Consider the following 24,394-nt stretch of genomic DNA (forward strand, 5'->3'; position numbering starts at 1 on the left):
TATAGAGAAAAAATTGAGTTGGTCCAAATAAATGTGATATTTCTTCATGGGATAGGATAGTTATCTTCCACTGGAAAAATCAGGGCAATCCGTTATAGACCGAAATTTGCCTTATCGGTTCTTACGCGGACAGCCTCTTAATTTCTAAAATTTTTTAAAATTTTTTAAAATTTTTAAAATTTTTCAAACTAAACTAGTGAGCAGCACTCTGTGAACTGTTGCTGTAAAACTTGTTTATTACTAATTTTAGCTAAAACCGTGGCCACAAAGTTTTCTCACGCCTTGCGTAAAAAAATTTCACAGCTGCGCCTGTTCCTTTTCGTAAATCCGGCCAAGCCTTCAATGTTTGCGACCATCATTATTTTTAGTCATATTATGGCTTAAATACAGGCGTTTAGTACTTGATTGTAAAACTCCCTGAAGAAGTCTACGTTAGTTAGACGAAACGCGTAGGAGAATAAATAAGTTTTAGAGCAACAGTTCGCAGAGTGCTGCTCACCAGTTTAGTTTTAAAAATTGTCACATCGTTTAAGGGTGGGAAAAGGCTGGCATCGCCCAACTATTAGATGAATCGTTTAGTCTTCCCCCTAAGAATCCATTTGAAGAGACTGAAGATTCTATTGAGATCTCCTAGAAAGGACATGTAACGATACTCTCTTTTTATTGCTGACTGACTTTTAGAGGAATACGGCTGCCGCTAAGGGACAGCATATTGGTTTTGTTTCAATTGTTGATTAACGTACAATTTTTGTAAAAAAGAAAAAATAAAGTCACTTAATCGTCTATTTCGCGAAATTAGATTCCCTGCAAACACAATTTTTCTCCGCAATCGCGAAATTAAAGACTCGCGAAATGTGCCGAGCCGTACAGGGACTAGGCATGGCAATGTCTACCGTAGCGTCAGAGAAAAAACAGGGAAATGTTGTTTATCGGCAACTTGTTTTACAACAGTGACATCACTGCGTGTTGTTTCACTAGTGTTTCGAGGGCACGACCTCCTGAAAATCGCAAATATTAATCCCCATCAAGAAGCCACACTTTCGCTATGGAAAAAAAATTAGTTCCCCGAGAGAGCGGCGGAAATGGAACCAGGGTCTTGGTCAACACCTAAAAGGCGCTTTACCTAATGTGCGTACGGAGCCACAGTAGCAGGGGAATAAAAAACGCAACCATAAGTGAGTTTAGTACCTTCCTTAAAAGTAGCAAATCTAGGGAAAAATTTCTTTTACGGTCAACTCTTTTCACCCTATTTACGGCTAACGGTTAAAATTTTTCAATTTTTACGGCTATCGACTAAATTTTTGGCCGTTTTACGCCTATCGGTTAACCCCATTGAGACCCTCATATATAGGGAGAGTACAGGCTGTCCATAATAACCATTAAGGGCTAAAAAGATAGGGCAGCCTCACTTAGGTTATTAATAAATGATTATATATATATATTTAAGGGTCAGGTACCGCACACGTCCACACACAGCTACACAAAACATTCACACAAAAAAAACGAGTAGAAAAAGAAACTCAAGACAGCAAAAGAAAGCTAAGTATACCGGTATTAAACAACGGAAAGCCATAATTTTATATTCTGTTTCATCTGTTGAAGAAGCACAAAGCTAATCGAAGATTTTGAGACTCAAAATACCGTAAAAATTTTCCCTCTACAAGGACTACAAGGCAAGCAAAGGCTTTGGAGGTACAGGTGAGTAGTAGCTATATTATTATACAGTGGCGGATCCAGACCTTCAGATAAGGGGGGGGGGGGGGGGGGGGCACCCGGTCATCCAGACCCTGAGATAAGGGGGGGCCCGGTCTCCAAAAAAATTTTTTCGGCCCTACGGGCGCAGCCTCAGATTGGTCTAAAAATAAGAGGGGGTGCGGGCCTCCCAGGCTCCTTCCCTAGATCCGCCACTGTTATATACAAAGTGGGCCGTTGACCATAGCCCTACTCCAATTTCCCAAAATATCATTTGCTTAGTTCGTTGGCACAAGCAAACCTCTTTGAGATCTTAACAGTGTCCATAGAATCCGCAATCGACAGTTTGCCGGGTATGCATAAGTAGGCAGTTGTTCAAACAAAGGCTAAAACCATCCTGCTTCATGGTGCTTCTTGAGTCGTCAGAGGGTAGAAAACGTGCGCCCTGGATGCTACAACTGGTGTTCAATAAAAGCTTAACATTTCCACTTGACCAATTTTGGGTTGAGAAACATGGCTGTGGTGGTGGTAGGAAAGGGGGGTGGGGGCAAGCTCCCCCTCCCGCTGCTATTTACATTAAAGGCAATTCCCTTTCAATCAAACAGCTATGACTGTGGCTGAGTTTGTCTGCATGGTAAGCTTATTTTGCATAGTATTGCCACAATTTGTAATAGCAATGACTATAAGAAACCTCCATTAAGCGGACTCCCAATTAAGCGGACACCCTGTCCTAAGCAGACACTAAGCCGGGTCCTGAAACGGAGGTCTGATATTTCCCTTTATAACAAACCCCTATTTTCAGCGGACACCTCTATTAAGCGGACGCAGACACTAAAATAAGTTGTATTTGGCTAATTTCTATTGTTAAAAACCTCTATTAAGCAGACACCGGACTGAATTGACAATAGTAGTGTTGGATTACGTCCTTGAAATACGTACTGAAGTCAGTTAATGTTTTTGCATTTACAAAAAAATTAAAGTTGGTAATGAAAGGTAATGAACTTGAACTCTAGATAGCTTCTTTAACAACATGCAACTTTTTCACAGTACAGAGTAACCGTTAAATGTTAATCGTTAACAAACATTGTGCAATTTTTAAAACCTCTATTAAGCCGTCACCCTCTATTAAGGAGACACTTGGGAAGGTCCTGAAGTTGCCCACTTAATACAGGTTTCACTGTAATTGATACAATAATAATGTAATATTAATGATTATAATTATTATAATTTAAATTGTTAGACAAAGAAATATTTTTAAACTTTCAGTATTGTGAACATCACTCATGTTCTTAAACTACTGCTGTAAATGATAACATTAACATGTATGACATGAAGTTTGCACAGAACTTGAGCAAGGAAAAAAACCCAATTTTCATCAGATACTGTACAGAACCTCTGTTAACCGACACCTCCTTTAAGCTTACCTGCACCTCTTACTAAAAGACACTTATCTGGGTTCACAGCAATTAATTGCTACGTTAAAATCTGCATTAATCCAAACTATTGTAATAATATTAAAGACATCTTTTTTTGGTAACAAACATCCATGTAGATCGGTCAAATCAGACCTAAAATTCTTTGCAGAATAGTTGCTCACATAATAGATCATAGCTATAGCAAATACTCCTCTCTCTATGGCAGTGGCGGACCTAGGGGAGGTGCCCGGGGGGGGGGGGGCTTATTTTAGACCAAACTAAGGCCCAAAGGGCCGAAAAACATCTTTTTGGGGAACCCGCCCCCCATCTCAGAGTCTGGATGACCGGGGCCCCCCTTATCTGAAGGTCTGGATCCGCCACTGTATGGGGCACTTCAGTTGAACAAATGCCTTTCACAAGCAGCATAATTCTGCAGTAATTTGGTCAACACTTTGATACTAAATAAGAAAGCAAATTAACATATAGAGGGAGAAAAGAGTATCGAGAGTGCACCAAAAATCGACCCATTGGTCAAATCACACAGCCAATAATGTACAAGAAAACTGAAGGGAAGTTTAATGATGATCAAAAAAGGAAAAACAATCTTACTGTTGAATAATTACTTTTCCACGTTTGTTTCTTCATGAAATTAAATAGCATCTGCTCTACTTGATCAAATGACAGAGCATTTTCTTTTTTTCAAGAATGACATGCCTTTACTGTAAAAGAAGTTGAACGAACAATTACAGCAGAAGAGGCTTTAAGGTATACTTATAAACTAATATTTAAGCAAGACCTCAAAGAAATCAGGGAGTGGGGATTATTTACAGAGAGGGACGGGCTAATGCAAATGGGAAGATACCATTTCCAAATTCTTTGGACTCTTGGCTCCCCTTTCAGTTTTTACAGGACATATTTTCAGGGTGCAAAGAAAATCATTTTTACAGCTTGCCTTTCGGGCAAGCTGAAGCTAGAGTTTACTAGCCCAGACGTCATTTTAAATAGCCCCAAACCTTTTTGACGAGCAGAATTGATTTCACAGTTCTTCTGTTATTCAAATTCCTCAAAAAACATCACATGCCTGTTGGGCAAGTTAAAAACAGAATTCACTTGCCCGATAGCAAAATCCACTAGCCCCGGGCTATCGGACACTACTTTCTTGTAGCTGGTCTAGATCACACAAAATTCGGCTTTTCTTAGTTTCAAAGTTTTTTGTTTATTGTTGTCATGGTATTATCGATTTTACCTAAAACTACATTTTGACAGATTTCAATCCATAGTCAATTACTGGTGAAAATGTTATAGCGATCAGACAAAGAAAAAAACACTTTTAAGGCGATTGAAAAATATCGGTATGGCCTCTAAAAAACTGTATCGAAACACCTTTTAAAAGGAGAACTCAACTACAAATCTTGGGTTTTCTGTGGTCCTAGGGTATTCTGTGGTACCAAAAAGTGACCTTACAAAAGTTGCGTTTTTGTCGTTCGTCTGCGTTTTCATCGCCAGCTAGGCAAAAACGACAACTTTTCCATGATACCCAAGACATCGCACAGATTTTTGATGAATGCTGAGAAATAAAAACACAGTTCTGGACTGTTTGCCAACGTGTTACAACTCTACCCGGCTGTGCAAACTATCTAGCTATTTGAAGCAAGAATGGTGCAGCTTGTTTTCTGTTTTTTGAGGTGACACCCTTCTGTTCCTCTGTTTATACAACATGGAATTTCGTTCTCAATATTTCTTGATATCAGAACATGGAACCTCCCTTGCCCAGCAGCGAGTACTTTTCCGTTCGCTTAAAGTTTTAGAACATGTACTATTGAGTATTAATTTTCCTTTCGGGGTAGCCTGCAAAGCATGCAGATTTTTGGCGTGTTATTCTTTTGTGGTTCGCAAGGTAAGAGACAACCACCGGCACTAAAGCTAAACAGAGGTCAAACGAGGAAATGATTAGGGAGGGGGTGAGGGAAAAAGGGAGAGAGAATTTTCGAATAGGATAGATCAAAAAAGACTTTAGGGCCATTTGACACCACAAATGATAAATAGAGTACTATAAAATAGGCGAAAATCGCAAAAAAAAAACATATTAAAAGCGATAAAATTTAAACGATCAAAACGAAGAAATTTAAAATAATTAATACATAGACAACCTCATAAATTATAATTTTTTACACTACACTAACCGCGACAATTGCCAAGGACAACAGAAGTGAAAAACAAAGTTAGAGCAAAAAGCCCCTGAAAAAGACGAAAAAACGTACGAAGCCGTCAGAGCATATTTAAACTCGAGAAAAATCGAAACAAAAAATAGGATTACTAGAATGAGAAGTGAACCAGAAATCAACCATGAGAAAAACCTAAAAACAGATCACAATATAAACTAACTTCAGCCACATGCCCGGACATTCATTTGTTTACTTTTGCCATATCTGCGAACGGGTTTAATAATTAAGTGTGCTCGACCAAGTTTCTGCTCTCAGTTGTGACTACGCGTGGATTCTGCAAACAAAATGGCTGTTTCCACCTGCCGGCATTGAAGGTTGAAATTGTTTATTGTGCTCGAAATTCTGCTGGTAGAACTTATTCAAGCCTAGGTAATTAAAAAATTATGAATAATGAAGAGTGAAACTCTTTACGAAAATATTATGGTTCATGCGCTAAGGTGTTAAATAACTTTCTTAAATAAAAGTCGAATTTTGTTTTCTTTTTATTCTATTTCTCTAACTCCAAAATTCTATTACTGTTCTATGTCTTTGCGTATGATCAACAACCCAAACTAATCAATACCTGTATAGCTTATACTAATAATAATAATAATAATAACGCGAATATTTATACAGGATAACCTATCAGTTCTAATAAAAAGAACTGTTATCAAAAGGGTCCTGTAATTATCTCATAATTAGCTAAAAAATAAAAAATAAAATCGAAAAAGGAAAATAGAATAAAATAACACTAAGAAATCTAAGATTTACAAATCAAAATCTGTAAAAATCATCGACTTACAAGACTGAAAAGAGTATGAATTATGGAATACTATTGAAAAAATTGTTTTAAATTACTCTTAAAAAGAAACCTAGAGTTTACAGTTCTTAAATGCCGAGGTAAAGTATTATAAACTAGAGCCCCTTGAAAGGCAAAACTTCTAGGTCCAAATTCTAATTTGGTTTTGGGAAGTTTTAGTGAACACCCATTGTTTCTAGTGTTAATGTTGTGTTCATTTTTTGTAAAATATCCTTTAAAAGGGGTACAGACATTATCCTGAAGACAATCAAACACAAGCTGGCAGGACTGCCTCTTTATTAAACTCTCCACTGTCTGGACTTGATAATTTCCACCAATGACTTTCTGACTTCGACGTTCAATGCTTTCAATTCGACTCTTACGGGAATGTGACCAACCTAGACCCAAAGTTCCACAGTACGTAAAAACAGGTTGAATCATTGCTTTGTAGATTTTCTCAGCACTGCTCTTGTCGATTAAAGGTCGGATTCTCCTGAGTAAATTAAATCTTCCAGCTGCTCTTTTATACATTTTGTCAAAATGTGATTCGAGATTTAAGGATGAATCCAAGTTTACACCCAAGTATTTATACGATGACGTGGTATTAATCAGTGTCCATTTACAGTCAAGGCTAGTTGTCTTCCATTCAATGCATTAAGCCTTTTGGCGGTAACAAAGATCATACACTCAGTTTTGCCCTTTTTTAGATTAAGGACAAGCTCATTATCACGAAACCAAGAAGACAGGTTGTGGCAATCTTCACTGAGATGCCTTTGAATGGATTCCAGATCTTTAGCAGCCGTGAAAATTACTGTATCATCCGCATAAGTGATGACTGAGGTTGACTGAAGAGGCGTATGCACATCATTAAAATGGATAGTAAACAATAGCGGACCCAATATACTTCCTTGTGGAACTCCAGAAAATATGGGATTGGCATCTGACAAAGCACCTTTGAATTGGACTGATTGCGTTCGAGAAAACAAATAATCAGTAAACCAATGAAGCTCCTTATTGTTAATTCCATAAGACGGCAACTTGTTAAGAAGGCATGAATGACTAACAGTGTCAAATGCTTTTGACAGATCGATAAAAACAGCACCCACGATGTTTCCATTGTCAACTTCTTTCCTGATTTTGTCCGTAAAATATGTAACCGCTAGTTCAGTAGAGCGTTTAGATCGGAATCCGAACTGGAAAGATGACAGCAAACCATTATTAGGTACCTACATGAGCTTTTTAGTTAAAGAAGACTAGCAAAATGTTTCTCAGAAAGTATCTTGAAACCACGCAAATTGATCATCACTTGCTTCTATTCGTTCACTTTGTTTACTAAAAAAAACAACAAAGGCTTAGTAATAAAAAATGGTTATAAGTGAGCTGTTCTCGATCTATATTTCATCTGTAGTACTACTGTAGTTTACTGTCAATTAATCCCATTACTTACAATGTATGAGGACATTATTAGGCTACTTCTAGTAAAAGTTGGAAAGTACAACGAACACCTTTCCAACAAGCACCAATTAAATTTAGAATAAAGTTCAGTAAAGTAGAACCCTTGAATATTACATCTAGAAAAAGGCGTCCCTTTCCTTTTTTGAAAGCTCGATCACTTATATTTTCTTCAGTGGAGATTTGTGAAAAAATTATGCATGAGTAAGATACTTCATTTTTAACCATACGACGCATAAAAGGAAGGAGGGTGTGGATGCGAAGAGTTGTCTCCGATAAATACGCGACGCTCTTTCTCTTTCTCTCTTGTTCCAGATAAGGAATAAAAACCGCCCATCACGCTGCTATCAAAACCGTGACAAAATAGAATATGGAGATCGCCAGAGATCTTGTCTTTTACCTTAGGGATTAAATACTACTCAAAAACTTTCAAAGTTTTCTTTTAACTTTTGAGGCTGGCTTTTAAAATAGTGTATTTTTTTTTATCTATACTGTTTTTAAATAAAAGGATGGTCGTGATGACTCATACTTGGGAGCGGAGAGCTTTTCATCGATGACTAAGCTCAAGTTCAGATCTTAAATCACCAGGAACTAACGACAGAGACGCAGAACGAAACATGAGTCCTAAAATATTCCCTCCTGCTTTACCATGCAGGTTGAACATTGTCCCTTAGCGATTTATTTACACTTCATATCATTAAAATTTCAAATTCTTTGTGTTATCGGCAATAAATAGCTGTTAACTTTCTGTCAACTGGCATTATTAAAATAGCAGCTCAGGGAACAAGTAATTTGCCTAGAAAAAAGTCACAAAACCAAATCAACTCCTTTGACTATTCTCAGTGTACATGTAAGTTCATTTGCGATAATTTGATTGTTAAACTAATTGATATCCTCTTGTCATGTTTATTCTTTGTCATCATATAGTGCTGTTTCCTGGAGGTCAAAATTATATTCTTTTTAAAGGTCAAATGAAGCAAAAAATTGACATATTTTCTTTTGTCGCTTTACCTTCACCAAACACTAAAATATTCCCTCCTGCTTTACCATGCAGGTTGAACATTGTCCCTTAGCGATTTATTTACACTTCATATCATTAAAATTTCAAATTCTTTGTGTTATCGGCAATAAATAGCTGTTAACTTTCTGTCAACTGGCATTATTAAAATAGCAGCTCAGGGAACAAGTAATTTGCCTAGAAAAAAGTCACAAAACCAAATCAACTCCTTTGACTATTCTCAGTGTACATGTAAGTTCATTTGCGATAATTTGATTGTTAAACTAATTGATATCCTCTTGTCATGTTTATTCTTTGTCATCATATAGTGCTGTCTCCTGGAGGTCAAAATTATATTCTTTTTAAAGGTCAAATGAAGCAAAAAATTGACATATTTTCTTTTGTCGCTTTACCTTCACCAAACACTAAAAAGAACCATCCTAAGTGAGATTTGGTAAAGATTTTTCTTCCCAAGCCTTTATAGAAAGATAAAAGATCAAAATCCGAGCATTTCCGAAAACTTCACGAAAACGTTTCTGAAATGGCCGCGTGATAGACTGGAGACTACGTGACGTCAATGTTGGTCTTTCAGGGCGGAAAAACGTTCTGCGCAAGCTTCTGCGCATCCCTTATCGCCTTCGTTTGTTTGTCTCGTTCTGCGAGAGTTCTGACTGAGACTAAATGAAATTCACGAGGTGCGAACGTTTGCTCCTTGTAAAGGCTTTTTTTTTGTTTTTGTTGTTGTTGTTGTTGTTTTTTCGTCACTTGAAAATTACTTTGGATTCAGAACAACCAATGTCAGAGTAAAAACAGATCATCCGTCAGTCTGATGAGGAATAAAACGTTTTGAACATTTCCAAAGAGGCTGGTATTTTCCTGATAATCGTGCATTCGATTTGTGAATTGATTTTGTGTCCAGTTCTTCGCCGTCTTTCGCCGGACTGAATTAAAACCCGCTTGTATTCTGTCATTAGTAGTTACGGTTAGTTTTTTTACATGCCCAGATTTATTTACCTTTGCAGAACCAGCTTTATCCTTGTCTTCAGTCGAAGAACCGTAATGCTAACGCTTGCGAGTGAACAAACTTGAGTGCTTAAAACTTCCTCGGAACTTTAGAAGGCCAGCAAGCTTACTTGAGATGAAAAGACTACTTTGATCATTTTTCTGTTGCTCAAATAATAATAGTCAGAGTTTTTTTCCTTTAGTTTTTTCAGTTTAATTACATAGTTTTGTTATCTTTCTGTACGCAAATTTTCCTTTCACTCGCTGTGAAGTAGCGGAGAACGACAACTGCCGGCAGTGACTCCAAAACAATCGACTCTTTGCCCGAGCTGGATTTGACTGAAGCAAGCAAAACAAATCCTTATGTGCAGTTTTCTGTATTTTCTAATGATTCAGTTTGCTGAGTTAAATTTGCTTGAATGAAGACCCTCGCATGGACCAGTTATTTATTACTCAAAAAAAGTAGCTAATCTAGCCAAGTAGTCGGAATCATGGCTTGGCTGCGAAGCTCGCAACTGATCTTTTGCTTTTAAGATCTTTTATAGGTAGGTTGTTTCCGTACAGAAAATTCACTTCTTCTTTGTCAGCAGTTATAAGAGCCTTAAGCCTTATGTTTTTTTTAAAATGAAAATTTGTTGCTTTGCAACCTTATTGAAGCTTTTTTAGTTCACTTAAGCTGAATTTTATGCATGATGGAATTGTTCTTTGCTTGTGGCATCTCTTTGCCAGCTTAAAGTGGCCTCTATGGTCCTTAAACTGACCTCAATCGGTAATTAAATCTTACACATAATTGGAAAGAAGTTTTTGCAATAATGTAACTTCAACTTGTTTGAAGGAAATCTTACTTACGCGTAGGTTTTTAACAGGTGTTATGCATGTTCAACTTGACCACACAAAGCAAAATTAATCTGCGCAAAACGATCAAGTTTAAAAAGCTATGGTTGCTTTGAGAAGATCTTGGGGAAGATTTACTAGATAAAGATTAACTCTTTTTCTGCCCACATATCAACGCCAAAACTTCTACATCGAGGATGTTGTTTATATTTTAGTGATCTGCGGAGCTAGAAATGTCCGATCGAGCGTGGGTTTTAAAATATCAGCTCGAGTGCGACAAAGTTCAGTGACTTCAAACGCATTGGGGGCAAACTTGAATTTCTTTGGGCAGATTATTATACAAAGATATTTTGTTTTTGTGTCCACGGCGGAGCTCCGGACCTTATATATCCAGCAAATTCCTTATATGAACACATTTTGTGAATGCATCTTGAAAAAAATCAGACTTAAGCACGCACATTTCCAGTACAACTCAAGGAAATTAGTAAATGTCGTTTAAGTCCGTTGTACTATGATGTATTCTTCGAGAAAATTAAATAATAAGAAGGTTATAACCACAGCTTGCAACTTTTGAATTTATGGCCGCACAAACCACTTCTGCGCCAAGTCGACTCAAAAAGCTCTGTTTTGAATTTCCCGCTTTTTTCACCTGACCAACATTGACGTCACAAGCTGTTTTTTCCGACAATTTTTCCGACCGCTCTACGAAGATAAGGGCCAAAAAACAGCAATTTTTAATTGCGAATATCTCGGAGATACTTGCTAGAATTGAGCTGAAACTTCATAGAATGTTTATTTGGTTCATATTAAACATATTTCCTTAGAATTGAACTAAAATAAAAAATTCCGAATTTTTGGTTCATTTGACCTTTAACCTTTTTATTTTCCATCCACTGAAAGCAAATTCAAATTTGGAGAACCGGGATTGTTCAGTTTCTAAAACTAGAAGACTGGTCAAAACAAATCTAGTAGTTGAATCAGCTCGAGAAGTGTAGGGGCCGCTAATCCAAGCCCTAAGATAAGTGGGGGGGGGGGGGGCGTTCTCGACAATATATTTTTCCCTTGCGAGCCCCAGCTTGGTCTAAAATATGGCGGGGAACATAATCCCCCGAACCCCTCCCCTAGATCTGCCACTGAGTTTTGTGAGTGCAATTTATTCTCATCATAATTAATACACTTGGGAGTATTCATTACTGTGGAAACTAAGAAATGTGAAGCTTAACGGGCCAATGGTTTTTCGGGTTTGTGTTTTAACCTCAATTTTTCGGTTTTTGATCTAAACATTTGCGACGCAAAGTTGCCACTTTTTAGCTACCTCACCTCGTTAACCAATCAGAGGGCCAGTTTCCATTTACCTTTAATATTTCTGGTTAATTAAGAACGCGGAAAATTCATCTACAAAGACGAAAAATTGAGGTGATATTATATGATATTATATGGTATTTTATGATATAGACACGAGTGTTTTACTGGAAAATATACCACTCGTAAAATTCATAAAATCTACATCCGTGACCCGAGTGGTCTATTTTCCATAATCTCACATGTGAGTTTATCGATGACGTAATTTCGGTAATTTCTCTCTTAGTCTATTATTTTATCGATGTCTTTTTGTCTATATAATAAAAAGAATATCACATGGCGGCTTGAAGATATGAATTTTATTTTCTCGTGGCAAAAACAATATTTTACTCACTCGCTACGCTCGTTCGTAAAATATTGTTTTGCCACTCAAAAATAAAATTCATATTTTGCGCCACCATGTAATATCCTCTATATATGATAGGATTCAAACAGGGATGACGGTGACGTGTTCGATTACCAAGCAATTGGGAGCTAATCGCTTACTCAAATCATCTCTTGATCTAGCTTTAAAAATTAAGGATCGGACCGGCGTAGCTATAGCGTAGATATATGAATTATTTATTTGAACAAAGTACGGATACTGGATTATACCTTATCCTCTTTTGATTATAATACATGTAAGATCAGTCAACGTAGCAATTATGTCATAAAGCCCGAAGAAAATATTTTAAATCATGACAATAGTAGCTAAACCTTACTTACCCAATTTGTGGATGTCTCTTTTTCACAGGACAGAGATGAATACTGTCTGCTCCATTTTTGTTGGATGGATAGTGCTTCTAATCGCTTTTGGTAATCTAAATGTTGTTGTTGTTGTTATTTTTTTGTTAGTTTGTTATTTGTTTGCTTGTTTGTTTGTATTTTGTAAAGGTTTCTGGCAACCCAGCAAAAAATAATGATGAATCAGAAAAGTTTCTCAGATTAAAACGATAACTTACAAATCAATTTGTTAGTTTGTTTTAATCACATTCTAATACAAATCTTATCTTTTAACTTACATTGACATAAAACATGGGAACTGCTTTTTTTTTTCAGTTTACAAATTTTTTAATCTGGTAAATTAATCTGTGTGTGTAAGTCTTCAGGAGTAGTCAGAATTCCCAAGATGAAGTACCTGTGGAAAGATCTATCCATGCTGAAGTTGTTGTTTACCAGCTTAAATAGCTTGAAAGCGAAGGAAGGAAAATATGCATCGTTGAAGGTGTTTCGATATAGTTTTTCGGAGGCCATAGCGATATTTTTCAATCGCTTTCAAAGTGATTTTATCCTTGTCTGATCGCTATAAAATTTTCAGCAATGATTGACTATAGATTGAAATTTGTCAAAATGTAGGTTTAAGTAAAATGGATATTACTATGACAACAATAAACAAAAAACTTTGAAATTGATGAACGCCTAATTTTGCGCGATCTAGTCCTGCTAGAGGAACTTAAAGTCTGGTGTTTAGCAAATAACCTCCTTAAGAAGTAAAAAATTCTGTTCGTTTGAATTCGACTAAAACGAAGATATATTTCAAACATTAAATTTCCAATAGCCGTGATACGTTTTAAATGACTCAAATTATTCTTAAGTAGCTGTGACTGCATTAAAGCGATCCAAAGTCAACAGAACAACACAGTGTGTGCTTTAATCTCACAGGAAAACAAACTTCGAAGACGCGTACAGAATTCGGTGACTTGGACCAAAGCTGGCCATAAAAAGCGATAGTTAAGCGATGGTATGTAAACTTGTCCCTTTACAACAGTGAGTCACACTTGAACTTCTACGTAGCTTGTATTAGACTTGTACCACAAGATGCACGATAGTTGTACGGTTTGTAAGGTTTCGAGAAACTAAAACAAAATTATAACTGAATATTCTTTGGAACGTTTTCTTTCTATTTGCAGTGAGAAAATATCTAAAGGCTTTTTAAAGTTCTATAAGCTTATAATCATGGTGGGCTGGCAACGGCCTTTGATCTTGCCGCTTTTCGGCTTTCCATGATCGCCCCAGTTAAGAAATCTGTCAATCATTCGACAACTGTAGCGAGCATGCGCGAAACGGGCTGGGAAAAATAACAAGGAGCTCATCTTCGCAGCGATTCGACAGTGTGAAGTGAATTCGCTTTTATAATTTTAATCTTGTTGGTCATTGCTTTCTTTCGACTTTGCTGTAGCCAATTTTTTTCCGCGGTAATGTGGAGCTTACGTTTTCTTTTCTTCTGGTCTTGCGTTTGTCATTACATGCGGTTTACTACGCTGAGAACGAGGCTAGTGAACATGTTCCTCGATGTCCGACCTTTTGACTATGTGTTTCTGTTTAGAAGACCCACAAGACTAAAAGAAGGGCCAGCTCTCCAATACGTTTGTAGAAGAGTTTATATTTTCAAGTGAAAGGCCCTAAATTAATTCTTCGCGATATTAAAAAAAGTGTCTTGGCTGTGGTCGAGTAAAAGAGTTGTCAGAGTTGTTTACGGTTTTACTACACCTTTAAGACGAGAAGAAATAATGATTGAGATTCTTAATTTTACATCCTTGATTGAGAACTTATCCTGGCAGAGTTGCGTTGGATGATTGAGTGGCATGGTCAAATCTCGTAGTTCATGTGTTTCTTTAAGTACTAGAAGCTAAATAAATTTTGCCAAGAGATCATTCTCTCTTGATTTTGCACTTGTTGATATGTTAAAGTTTCGTTCTTCGTGTGATTTAATTTAAACTTTACCGTAGTTTCTAACAAATGAATCTTAGGCAATTAAAAGGGTAATTATTTTTTGTGTTTGGAATTCGCTTTTCATGACATCAGTTATTACACTGCCTTCAGTTTGAGTTCTCATTCAAATGTGTTTTGTTGCAAACAAAAGAGGGAAAAATTATAAATTCCAAACACTACACTACCCCTTGGAACAAGATTATGGTTTAAAGAAGATGGGATTAGCTAGGTTCAGAAAATAAATGTTCAACTTTGCATGTTTTGACAAGGACCACATCTGGCTAAATATGCTTCAAAGGGAATTTATAAAGTCAGGGAAATGGTGACATTTCTATTTTTGCCTGTCCTTTGCCCACTGTGATCAGTTTTTGCCATACAGTTGCATGTACTTTTTAACACCTTTGGACATCAACCTGCCAGGTTAGTTTGTGTCTGTATATAAATGTAGTTAATGAAATCAAATCCTCTCAACTGGATATGAAAAACACCATAGGATGCCTTGGAAAAAAAATGTAAAATCATATTATTAAGATAACATATTTATTTGTAGTCAACTGAATATTGGAAACTTGTGTTGAGGCAGGCAAAAACATTTTTCAGAGACCATAAACATTCACTGACTTTGCTGTTACAACAAGTGATAAAAGGGTATTAAAATGTCAGATCACCTCCCTGCGGCTTTGCTGTTACAACAAGTGGTAAAAGGGTATTAAAATGTCAGATCACCTCCCTGGGCTTGCCCTGAAAGAGATTATGGGTGGCATAGTAGGACACATTGTTTATTTCCCTACCCTTTTTAAGCCAGGAGCCGTTATTTTATAATTCTGATTCATTTCATTTACTAATATACAGAATTAAGTTAACTTTTAAACTTAGAAACATGGAAAAAAAACTTGGGGAAAAATGGTGGTACCAAAAATGTAACTATAGACTGCTCTTCATCAACCTTCACAGCCCAAACAGACACCCTGTTCAAAACTCTAAAGGGTGAAATGGTCACCACCCTAAATCAGCAGCACATACCCATCTAGGCCAAGTAAGCCAAGGGTAGTATCATAGAAAGAACTGCTGAGGGGATTGGGCTTCAGAGACAATAACTTCTTTTGATGGTTGATAAAAAATCAATTTTACCTTGTTTGTTTTTGTCGTAAATCAAATTCATAACTTACACAAACAACTGAAGTTGTACATTTTTCAAGCTCCTTCTGATTCTCTTTATAAACTTTGCAAAACATTCAATTTTCTTTTTTTCTGTTTCTTGTACTTCAGTCCTTTGAGGGATTTTCTCAATGCATACTCCCTTTGATGTACTCACTCTTATTAGCCACTGGATAAGCCTCTTCCCCGCACTAAACCATTATAATCATTTCAATTAAAATTCAGAACTACAGTGTAATTCTTGTACAAACAATTCCAAGGAAATACTTGAAACCGAAGTCACTATCTAATACGAAACTACTAAATACAGTACTGCTGTTGGAAATTTATTGATTATCACTCCAATGATATTCCGGTGAAGGTTTTGAAGGTTCAGTAAAACCCTCCCAGCCTTCTATAATATTAAAAATATCTTTTACTGATAGACCCAGTATATGTGAAGCAAAGTGACTGGAAAATTTACTCTGGCTTTACTAAATTGGCCCTGTATTCTGTATTTTCCCCCATATATATTTGTTGTGGCTCCCGGTTTACAAACAAACTGACGAACAGCGAAGTAGAAAATTTGTTTAATGAACATTCCTATATGACTGTTGCAAGACTCATACTACTATAGTGAGCTCGTAGCATATGTTTAGGATAAGGAAGAGAGTTCTTAATACCGCTGTAGGTGGAAAAATATAAGAGATGGAGACCAGGCTGCTTGCTCGAAAATTCACGAAGCTTATAAATAAGTGAACTTGCAGAGATGCCGAAACACGATAAGTTTAGTCACCCAAGAGCTGTTCATACATCACGCCTCCTGATGTCCAAAAATTCCATTAAAAATGTTCTTGAAAACCTTTCCTTGATGTTTGGACGCGGGAAGACTCAAAACCGAGCAAAAACTCATCGTCACTCTCCATGTCTGCATTCTCCGCCATATTTGTTGATATTTGCTTTGAAGGAAAATGGTACTCAGTCTCACTCGGCCAAATTTCTTAACTGGGGCGATCATATAAACTCGGTTCCAGACCTCGATGCTAGCCCCCCGTGCTTATAATCAAACCTGATACTCGGTCAGATCGATCATTGTCTCAAATCTTACAAACGTGCATAAACTAAATAGCCGCATAAACTAAGCCCGACTTCGTTAAATTAAATATAAAAAAACAAACATCAAATACAATAATTACTCAGGCTTACCATTCGAGATGCTCTGAAAACTATTAAGTAAGGCCAGAATCGCTTCAGACTTTTCAACCCTCTTACGCATCAAGCAAGGTGAAAAACGAAAACGATGCCACCCGAAATCGGATTTCCGACTTTCACAAGCGACGTATTTCTCAACCAAAAACCCAATAAACAAACTAGCTATGAAGAACAGAAGACTCTTGATAGCAACAGAATTTCATTTTGTACATTCAGCGGAGAAAGACAGTTAAAAACATCACAAGTTGACACAAGACTCTGTCAGCTTCAGCTGTCAAAGTAAACAAGATTCAAGATGCTGCATAAATTTTCTGCATGAGCTCACCTGTCAAATTTTGACCAATCAGAGCATAAAAATTGGACGTAGAGCGTGACCAACGCGTGACCTTGGTGAGAAAAGGCAAAAGCAACTGGCATGTCTTCCCTGCCTGTAAAAACTGGCTGAATTTTAGCTTCCGAGGTCAGTTTGAAATCAAAATTTTAATAGTGCGACACATATAAAAAACAACATATTTCATATGAATTAAAGAAAATTAAACTTGAGCCTGCGATCATTTGAAAACTAGTAACTTGTCAGCGGATACCTTCAAAAAGATACTCGAGCTCGATGGGTCGACACCTGAGCCCGCGATACGGTCAGTTAATACCGGTCAGCGGATACCCTGTTTCGACAGCTGTCAATTGATCACAACATTGATGTACAATATGTGTGCAATATCAGTCTTCCTGTGCTACCAAACTAGCTAGAAAGTGTGAGATTGAACATTGGTTGTCCTATGGTGCGGACGGACGGGCGGGCGGGCTGCGGGCGGTGTACGGTCACGTGATTACCAAATTTTCTCGGATGGGTAGATTTACTTACCCATGGTGCTGCGCAGGCGCGCTTCGCGCGCCAGAGCTCCGCTAACAATAAACACTAGAAATACCTAGTAAGGAAAGGCGAACTAATATCCATGACTAATACATTTCAGTGTGAGTATTAGTCATGGAGGTATGTATGGTGCGCATTATTTTGGAAAAATTAGCATAACGTCAAAACAGTGAATGTTGCATCCTCGGAGACCCAGGGGCAGTCAGTCGGGTCGGGAGAAAAGGCAGGACGAAAGTTTTCAAGTACGGGCGAAAGAGCCCCTGGGTACCGACTCTCACCGAACTATTTCCAAAAATTCAAGCGGATGCCGCCTCCTGATTGGGCACAAAAAAATGCTTTGTATTATTGTGCCCAATCGGCGAACAGTTCCTCCTGAGTTCTTTCCGTGAGTTCGTACACGACGGCTATTGTCTCGCAACACTTGCCCGGTTCGTTCATCAAGCTTGTGCGTGCAAGAAAAACTTTTATTTTCTACTTTCCTAACCAGAAACGAAGGAACGTTTGGGATGCTATCAGCAGGAGCAATTTAATTTTCCCAGAGAATATTCTGTTTTTGACGGATCACAATGTATCGTAAATAATAGGAACTTTAAGACGCGGCGGCGACGAGAAAGTCAAATTAGCAATAGCTTCACAGGGCAAAACAACAACTTTGCACGTGCATCACGCTTTTTTGTACATTTCTTTGCCGTCAACTGCACGACTACCTGTGAAAATGCCTAATTTCACGTTTTGTGAAGGACATAAACAAGCAATGACAAAATTCATTCTCTTCATGAACTTGGATGGTTGAATTCAGCGCCAGAAGAGTCAGCGCTTGCATTTGACAAAGTAAGCCAGTTGGAATAATCACGATAGAGACTGAAAAAATGTGAATTCACTTTTCCTTGCCACGTGGTTGTCAGCCGTCGTGGTATCTTTTAATATATAGATTTAGCCAGGGCTAAAAGCGAAGCTCCCGTTAATTAATTCATAATTTAACTCAAACAATAAGATTAGGCCTGGAAAACAAATAGACCTATTCGTGTATTGTATTTGCATTAGCTGTAGCATCATAATGTGGCATTCACCAGTCTCTCCAACATTGCTCCATCAGAGAGACTATGAATAATTGGACAACACCGAAATATAATTTTAAGAAACACATGCGCCACGATAGTCCTTGGCGGCAGCCAATTTACACGTTGCATTCCTCTGTCTAAAAGAGAGGCCAAAATAAAAATCAGGCCGGATTTTTTGTGTTCGACAAGTTTAGTTTACTAGTAAATCTTGGCGACAAATCTGGTGGCGTGTAAACCAGCCTTTTAAACATACTTTTTCTCATCACGTCTCAGGTAAACAGTACACAGACCTCGGACAGAATTTGTTCTTTTTTGCCCTATTTAAACCTATAATTCTGCAGTTTTTCACAATTTTGCAAGAGAATTTGCACTCATTCAATATCCACGACGATCAAAGCACGCGCTTCCTTTGCACAACAAATTATAGCATTGAATTAAAAAACGTTTTCTGTTAGAAAAATCTGGTCCTATGTGATATGCGGGGTAATAATTATGGGCTTTTAATGAAAACGATAAAAAAAATTCCCAAAATCATTTTTCGGCCAGCCGGACGGGTTCTCACTTTTGACAGGCACCAAATTTGCAATGCGATTAATAGAGTTACCATTATTTACGCTTCAACATGATAGAGAAATTGTTATGTTTAGGTTTTATTTCCCTTTATTCATTAAACTGTGTATGATTTTGCTATGTGCAATCTTTAAAAGCGAGTGGTATTTACGCGCGGCGTTTTGAGTATTCCTACATGCGATGTTTATGTTCGACTGGAAACAACCGGTGCAGCGATGAAAATTGCGAGAGGGACTACTAACAATCAATAAAATAAGTTTAATTTGGTGAAACATGTACACAGACAATAATTTTTTTTCGAAGATAAGTATTGAGAGTAAAGTGTCTCAGAAAATCATGAGTCAGGCAAGCATAAGCTTATTTATGTTTTAAGCCGGCTTCCCGGTGTTCGCTCTTTTTCAAGATGAACTCGAGGCAAGAAAATCACTAAGAGCTTTCTGTTTACAGCCAAAATCATAACTAAATAATGTTCGGAACCTTTTCTTTGAATTTGCGGGTCGAAAAATGTCTAAAGGCTTTTTAAACCTGATACTATTTTAGGTTAGATCATTGCTCGTGTTTTAACTTAAGCCACATAAACCATACGCTCGACTTCAGGAAACCGAAAAAAAAAAAACATCAAAAACTATAATGGCTCAAGCTTACCAGTCAAGATGCTGCTTCTGAAGGTCATCAAGTGTTCCAGAATCGCTTGAGACTTTTCAACCTTCTTACGCCTCAAGCAAGGGTAAGTGAGTAAGCTCATTTTTGAAAACGATGCCATCCGAAATCGGATTTCCAATGACTTTGACAAGCGGTGCATTTGTCAACAAAAAGCGCAATAAACAAACCAGCCACGAATTACAGAAAAATCTTGATAGCAGCTGTATTTCATTTTGTACACCAAGTAGAAAAAGACAGTTTAAAACATCACAAGATGACACAAAACTCTCTCAGCTCCAGCTATCAGTAAGCAAGTTTCCAGACACTGCAAAATTTTCCGCATAAACTCACCTGTCAAATTTAGACCAATCAGAACATAAAAATTGGACGTAGAGCGTGATCAACGCGTGACAGTGAGAAAAGTCAAAAGCGATTGCCTTCCCTGCATGTAAATGTAAAAGCCGGTTGAATTTTCGTGTCCGAGATCAGTGCGAAATCAACATTTTAAAAGTGCGGCTCATGAAACACGACTTATTTCATATGCATTTTAAAAAAATTGAACTTGAGCCTGCGATCATTTGAAAAGAAGCAACTTGTCAGCGAATATCTTCAAAATATTTCTCGAACTCAGAGGGTCGATACCTGAGCCCGCGATATGGTCAGGCGATACTGGTCAGCAGAAACACTGTTTTGACAGCTGTCAATTAATCAAAACATGGATGTACAATATCAGGTTGCAGGCTCCCAAACTAGCTAGAAAGTGTGAGATTAAACATTGGTATGCCTGTGGTGCGGACGGACGGAAGGTCGGGTGGTCGGTGTACGGTCACGTGATTGCCGAACTTTCTAGGATGGATAGATTTTCTATAAAGCTATGGGGCTTCGAATTGAGCCCGTGATCAAATAAAATATCAGTGCAAAACTTTAAACACTACGTGAACTCAATAGATAGAAAAACGAGCCCGCGATCCACTAAGGTGATGATTGTCAGCGTATACTCTAGTTTGACAGCTGTCAATTAACCTTCATTAGAATGGCGAATATTCGAATTAACAGACTACGAGTGTGAGTAGGACATTTCCGTCCGGCATGTAGTGGAAAATGCCAGATCGTGTACCTGAGCGAATCTGAGCCCTCGTTATGAGTTTTCTGATAGCGGTCTGCACATGTCCCATTTTGACAGTTGTCAATTGACCTTAATTTGGCCTACCAATGTAACTTTAAACGACTGTCAGCCAACTGACAGCCTTGCCTGGCGTAGTTTCGTTTTTATGTTGAATTGGTAAGTGTGACATATTATATCAGCTTATATATAGGGGCAAAACGACTGGTCTTTTATCTGAGCCCGCGAGACGGTCATGTGATAATTGTCAGCGGATGTCTGATTTTGACAGCTGTCAATCTAATCGTACTCATACCGGTGGCTTACATAACTAAGAGGCTAGTCAAGTTGTGCAAGATCTATTGTGACATTTGACATCGGCTTACATGAAGTGTGTGTGTACGGACGGGCGTACGCTACGTCATAACCAAATTTTCTGGGATGGATAGTTTACCAAATTTCTTACCCATGATGCTCCGCTGCGCGCGCGCTTCGCGCGCGGGAGCTCCGCTAAAAACTCCCTAGTATTTACGCAAGACGCGCGACCGATGCACGCGTGAATACCTGTTGTAAGCTCAAGCTTGTATTTTTGGAAAAGCGTCTTTGTTTTCGGGCAGACAATATTTTGAAATCTGATGGGGATTTTATATCAAACTGAAAGTTTCCTGACTGCGTGCATTTCTTTGGTGCATGAGCCAGACAAGCCGTGATCGAGACAATAGCCGTCGTGTACGAACTCACGAAAAGAACTCAGGAGGAACTGTTGGCCGATTGGGCACAATAATACAAAGCATTTTTTGTGCCCAATCAGGAGCCGGCATCTGCTTGAATTTTTGGAAATAGTTCGGTGAGAGTCGGTACCCAGGGGCTCTTTTGCTCGTACTTGAAAACTTTAGTCTCGCCTCTCTCCCGACCCGACTGACTGCCCCTGGGTCTCCGAGGATGTGAATGTTGTAACGCAGATTTTTGACCGGTTCGTATAAAGGTAGGTTTGTCTTGAAATTTCAAGGTGCTGCAGTGAATCAATCTTACTGAAAGTTTCAGACATTTTTATATACATTATGAATATTATGTGAAGAGATTTAAAAAAAAACTCGTTCGAGTTGTTTCGGAGATATTCAAGAAAGCGCTAAAAGTCCAAATTCTGAATGAAGTTGCACTTAGACAGATGGTGAGAAAACACCGGGGTTAGTTTTTAAGATCGCAAGAACGAAAGTACACCAAAATTTCCTAGCATCAAAATATGTTATCAAGCAGCATTCTGACACTACTTAAGAATAATTTGAGTCATTTATAACGCTTTTATTAAATAATCTATCACGGCTATTGAAAATTTAAGGTTTGAAATATATTTTCGCTTTAGTCGAATTCAAACATACAGATCGTTTTACTTCTTACGGAGATTGTTTGCTAAACACCAAACTTTATATTAAGTTCCTAGTGTTGGATTTTCAGTAGCAGATTTAAATTTAGATCACACAAAATTCGGCTTTTCTCAGTTTCAAAGTTTTTTGTTTATTGTTGTCATAGTAATAAAGATTTAACTTAAAACTATATTTTCACTCAATCCATAACCAATTACTGGTGAAAATTTCATAGCGATCGGACGAGGAAAAAACCACTTTTAAGGCGATTGAAAAATATCGGTGTGGCCTCTGAAAAACTGTATCAAAACACCTTAATATAGAACGAAAATGACCAAAGCGGTCCTCAAAAAGTAAAAAGGTCATCCTGTATACAGAAAAATTATTGGAACATTTTTATGAATTGTCGCCATTTTTTATCATTTTTATTTTTACTTACCGGGAGAAGAAACGAAAGGTTTCTTTGTTACAATCCCCCAAACTGGCCGAACCGATCTGGTGCAAAAATTGGTTGAAGAAGAGATAGGTCTTAATTTGAACGACCGACAACGCCTTTACCTCTACGGATGCTGGTGTGGACGAGGAGGACACGGGATAGTTTTGGACAACATTGATTAGTAAGTAAAATCTGCCATAAATTTCAATGAACACTAAATAAATAATGATAATAAAAAAAAACAAATGATTGTTAAAAGGTAATGGCAGCGAACACATTTCTCTATTGAGTCTGGCTACAATGACTGGCTACGGCAGCAACCAGAATTATTCTTTGGCGAAAAGGATTGGAATGCGGTGCAACTACAAATGTTAAAAATACAAACCACACTGCACTGAATTCTATATCTTGTCCTCCAGAACTATCTGGTATGAAACACTTGAAAATTTTCCTTGATACAACACCGGACAAAACTGTTAAGATAGTTCCATCTGTTTGCTAACTTTTGCGCCATACTACGTCTCCTCTAAAACGAAGAATGAGCAAGTCCCCTCGTCACATGGTATTTTGTTTTGGTCTAAAAACCAAATAACGGCCATGCTATCCTAAACAGCTTTGGATATAAGGGAAGGGGGGAAATCAAGCATTCATTTGGCGATGGTTTCCATTTCTGCCAGGATGACGGGAAAAATATCGAATATTTTTGCAATGTGTCTAAACAAGGTTTGTCCGAGGCTGTAGATTTCTCTTTTTCTAGTGTTTCATAATTTGTTCCTTCGTTGTCAACTTTTCAACAGAAGGTGCATGATAATCGAGCCTATTGTCAGCTTAACTCGGTGTCTTACATCTATGGGGAAACTGTAAGGCGGCCAAAGAATCCATCAGTCTTTGCTCGATAATTGCTGCAACTTGAAGTTAATGCCAGGTTATGGTGTTACTGAGTCGACTAGTTCTGATTCATTATGAGTACGAGTAATAATAACAGTACGTAGAGGGGAAACGAAGCTTAATAACTAAAGACAGCTGCGGTTGCTTTGAGCGTTGTATGACCATCTGTGGAACTGGAGCTTAGAACGCTTTAGATATTTATTCATTTATTTATTTCTTTTTTTCTTTACTTAAATTTATCCTCAAGCTCTTACTTTTTGCTCCATCTGTTTTAAAACATTCCACCCTTTTATAGAGGGTTTTCACATGACGTCACGGCGTCCATATTGGTGTCCCAAAACAATGAAACGGCGCCCATGTTGGTGTCCCAAAGTCGTCCTGTGGGAGTTGAACTCCTTTGTTATGGAAACGCTTTCTTTTGTTCCAATAAATTTGCATAGATGCTGGTCTCGTGAGTGAAAACACTCTATACTTGTGCACAAGCTTATGTAAACAACTCTTCAAACGGAACTTTTTCATTCCATTAACTCGCGGACTATTCTGCTTTGAAACTTGCCAGAGAATTATTCCGGCCACATTCACGGTCATTGTGGTGTTGGTACTATACTCCTCTCTCCTCCACAGACACACCCGCTGGGTACCCCAATAAAAATAGCAAATAAT

At 37.8% G+C, this 24,394-nt stretch overlaps 1 protein-coding gene and 1 long non-coding RNA gene across 2 annotated transcripts in view; one reads left to right on the forward strand and one right to left on the reverse strand.

The window, feature by feature from the left end:
• LOC140953747 (UMP-CMP kinase-like) overlaps positions 1–6,641 on the reverse strand; it is a 32,863-nt gene extending 26,222 nt beyond the window's left edge. Inside the window, exon 1 of the mRNA XM_073403141.1 lies at positions 6,363–6,641. Coding sequence (XP_073259242.1) covers positions 6,363–6,641 — 279 coding nt within the window. The remainder of the gene's footprint in view (positions 1–6,362) is intronic.
• Positions 6,642–8,727: 2,086 nt separating this feature from the next.
• Positions 8,728–22,987, forward strand: LOC140921549 (uncharacterized). Its single transcript, XR_012164021.1, has 3 exons — positions 8,728–8,811; positions 12,491–12,552; positions 22,856–22,987. It is a non-coding gene; the product is annotated as an uncharacterized lncRNA (long non-coding RNA).
• The last annotated feature ends 1,407 nt before the right edge of the window (positions 22,988–24,394 follow it).

Source organism: Porites lutea, chromosome 12, assembly GCF_958299795.1.
Source record: "Porites lutea chromosome 12, jaPorLute2.1, whole genome shotgun sequence".
Lineage (NCBI taxonomy): Eukaryota > Metazoa > Cnidaria > Anthozoa > Scleractinia > Poritidae > Porites > Porites lutea.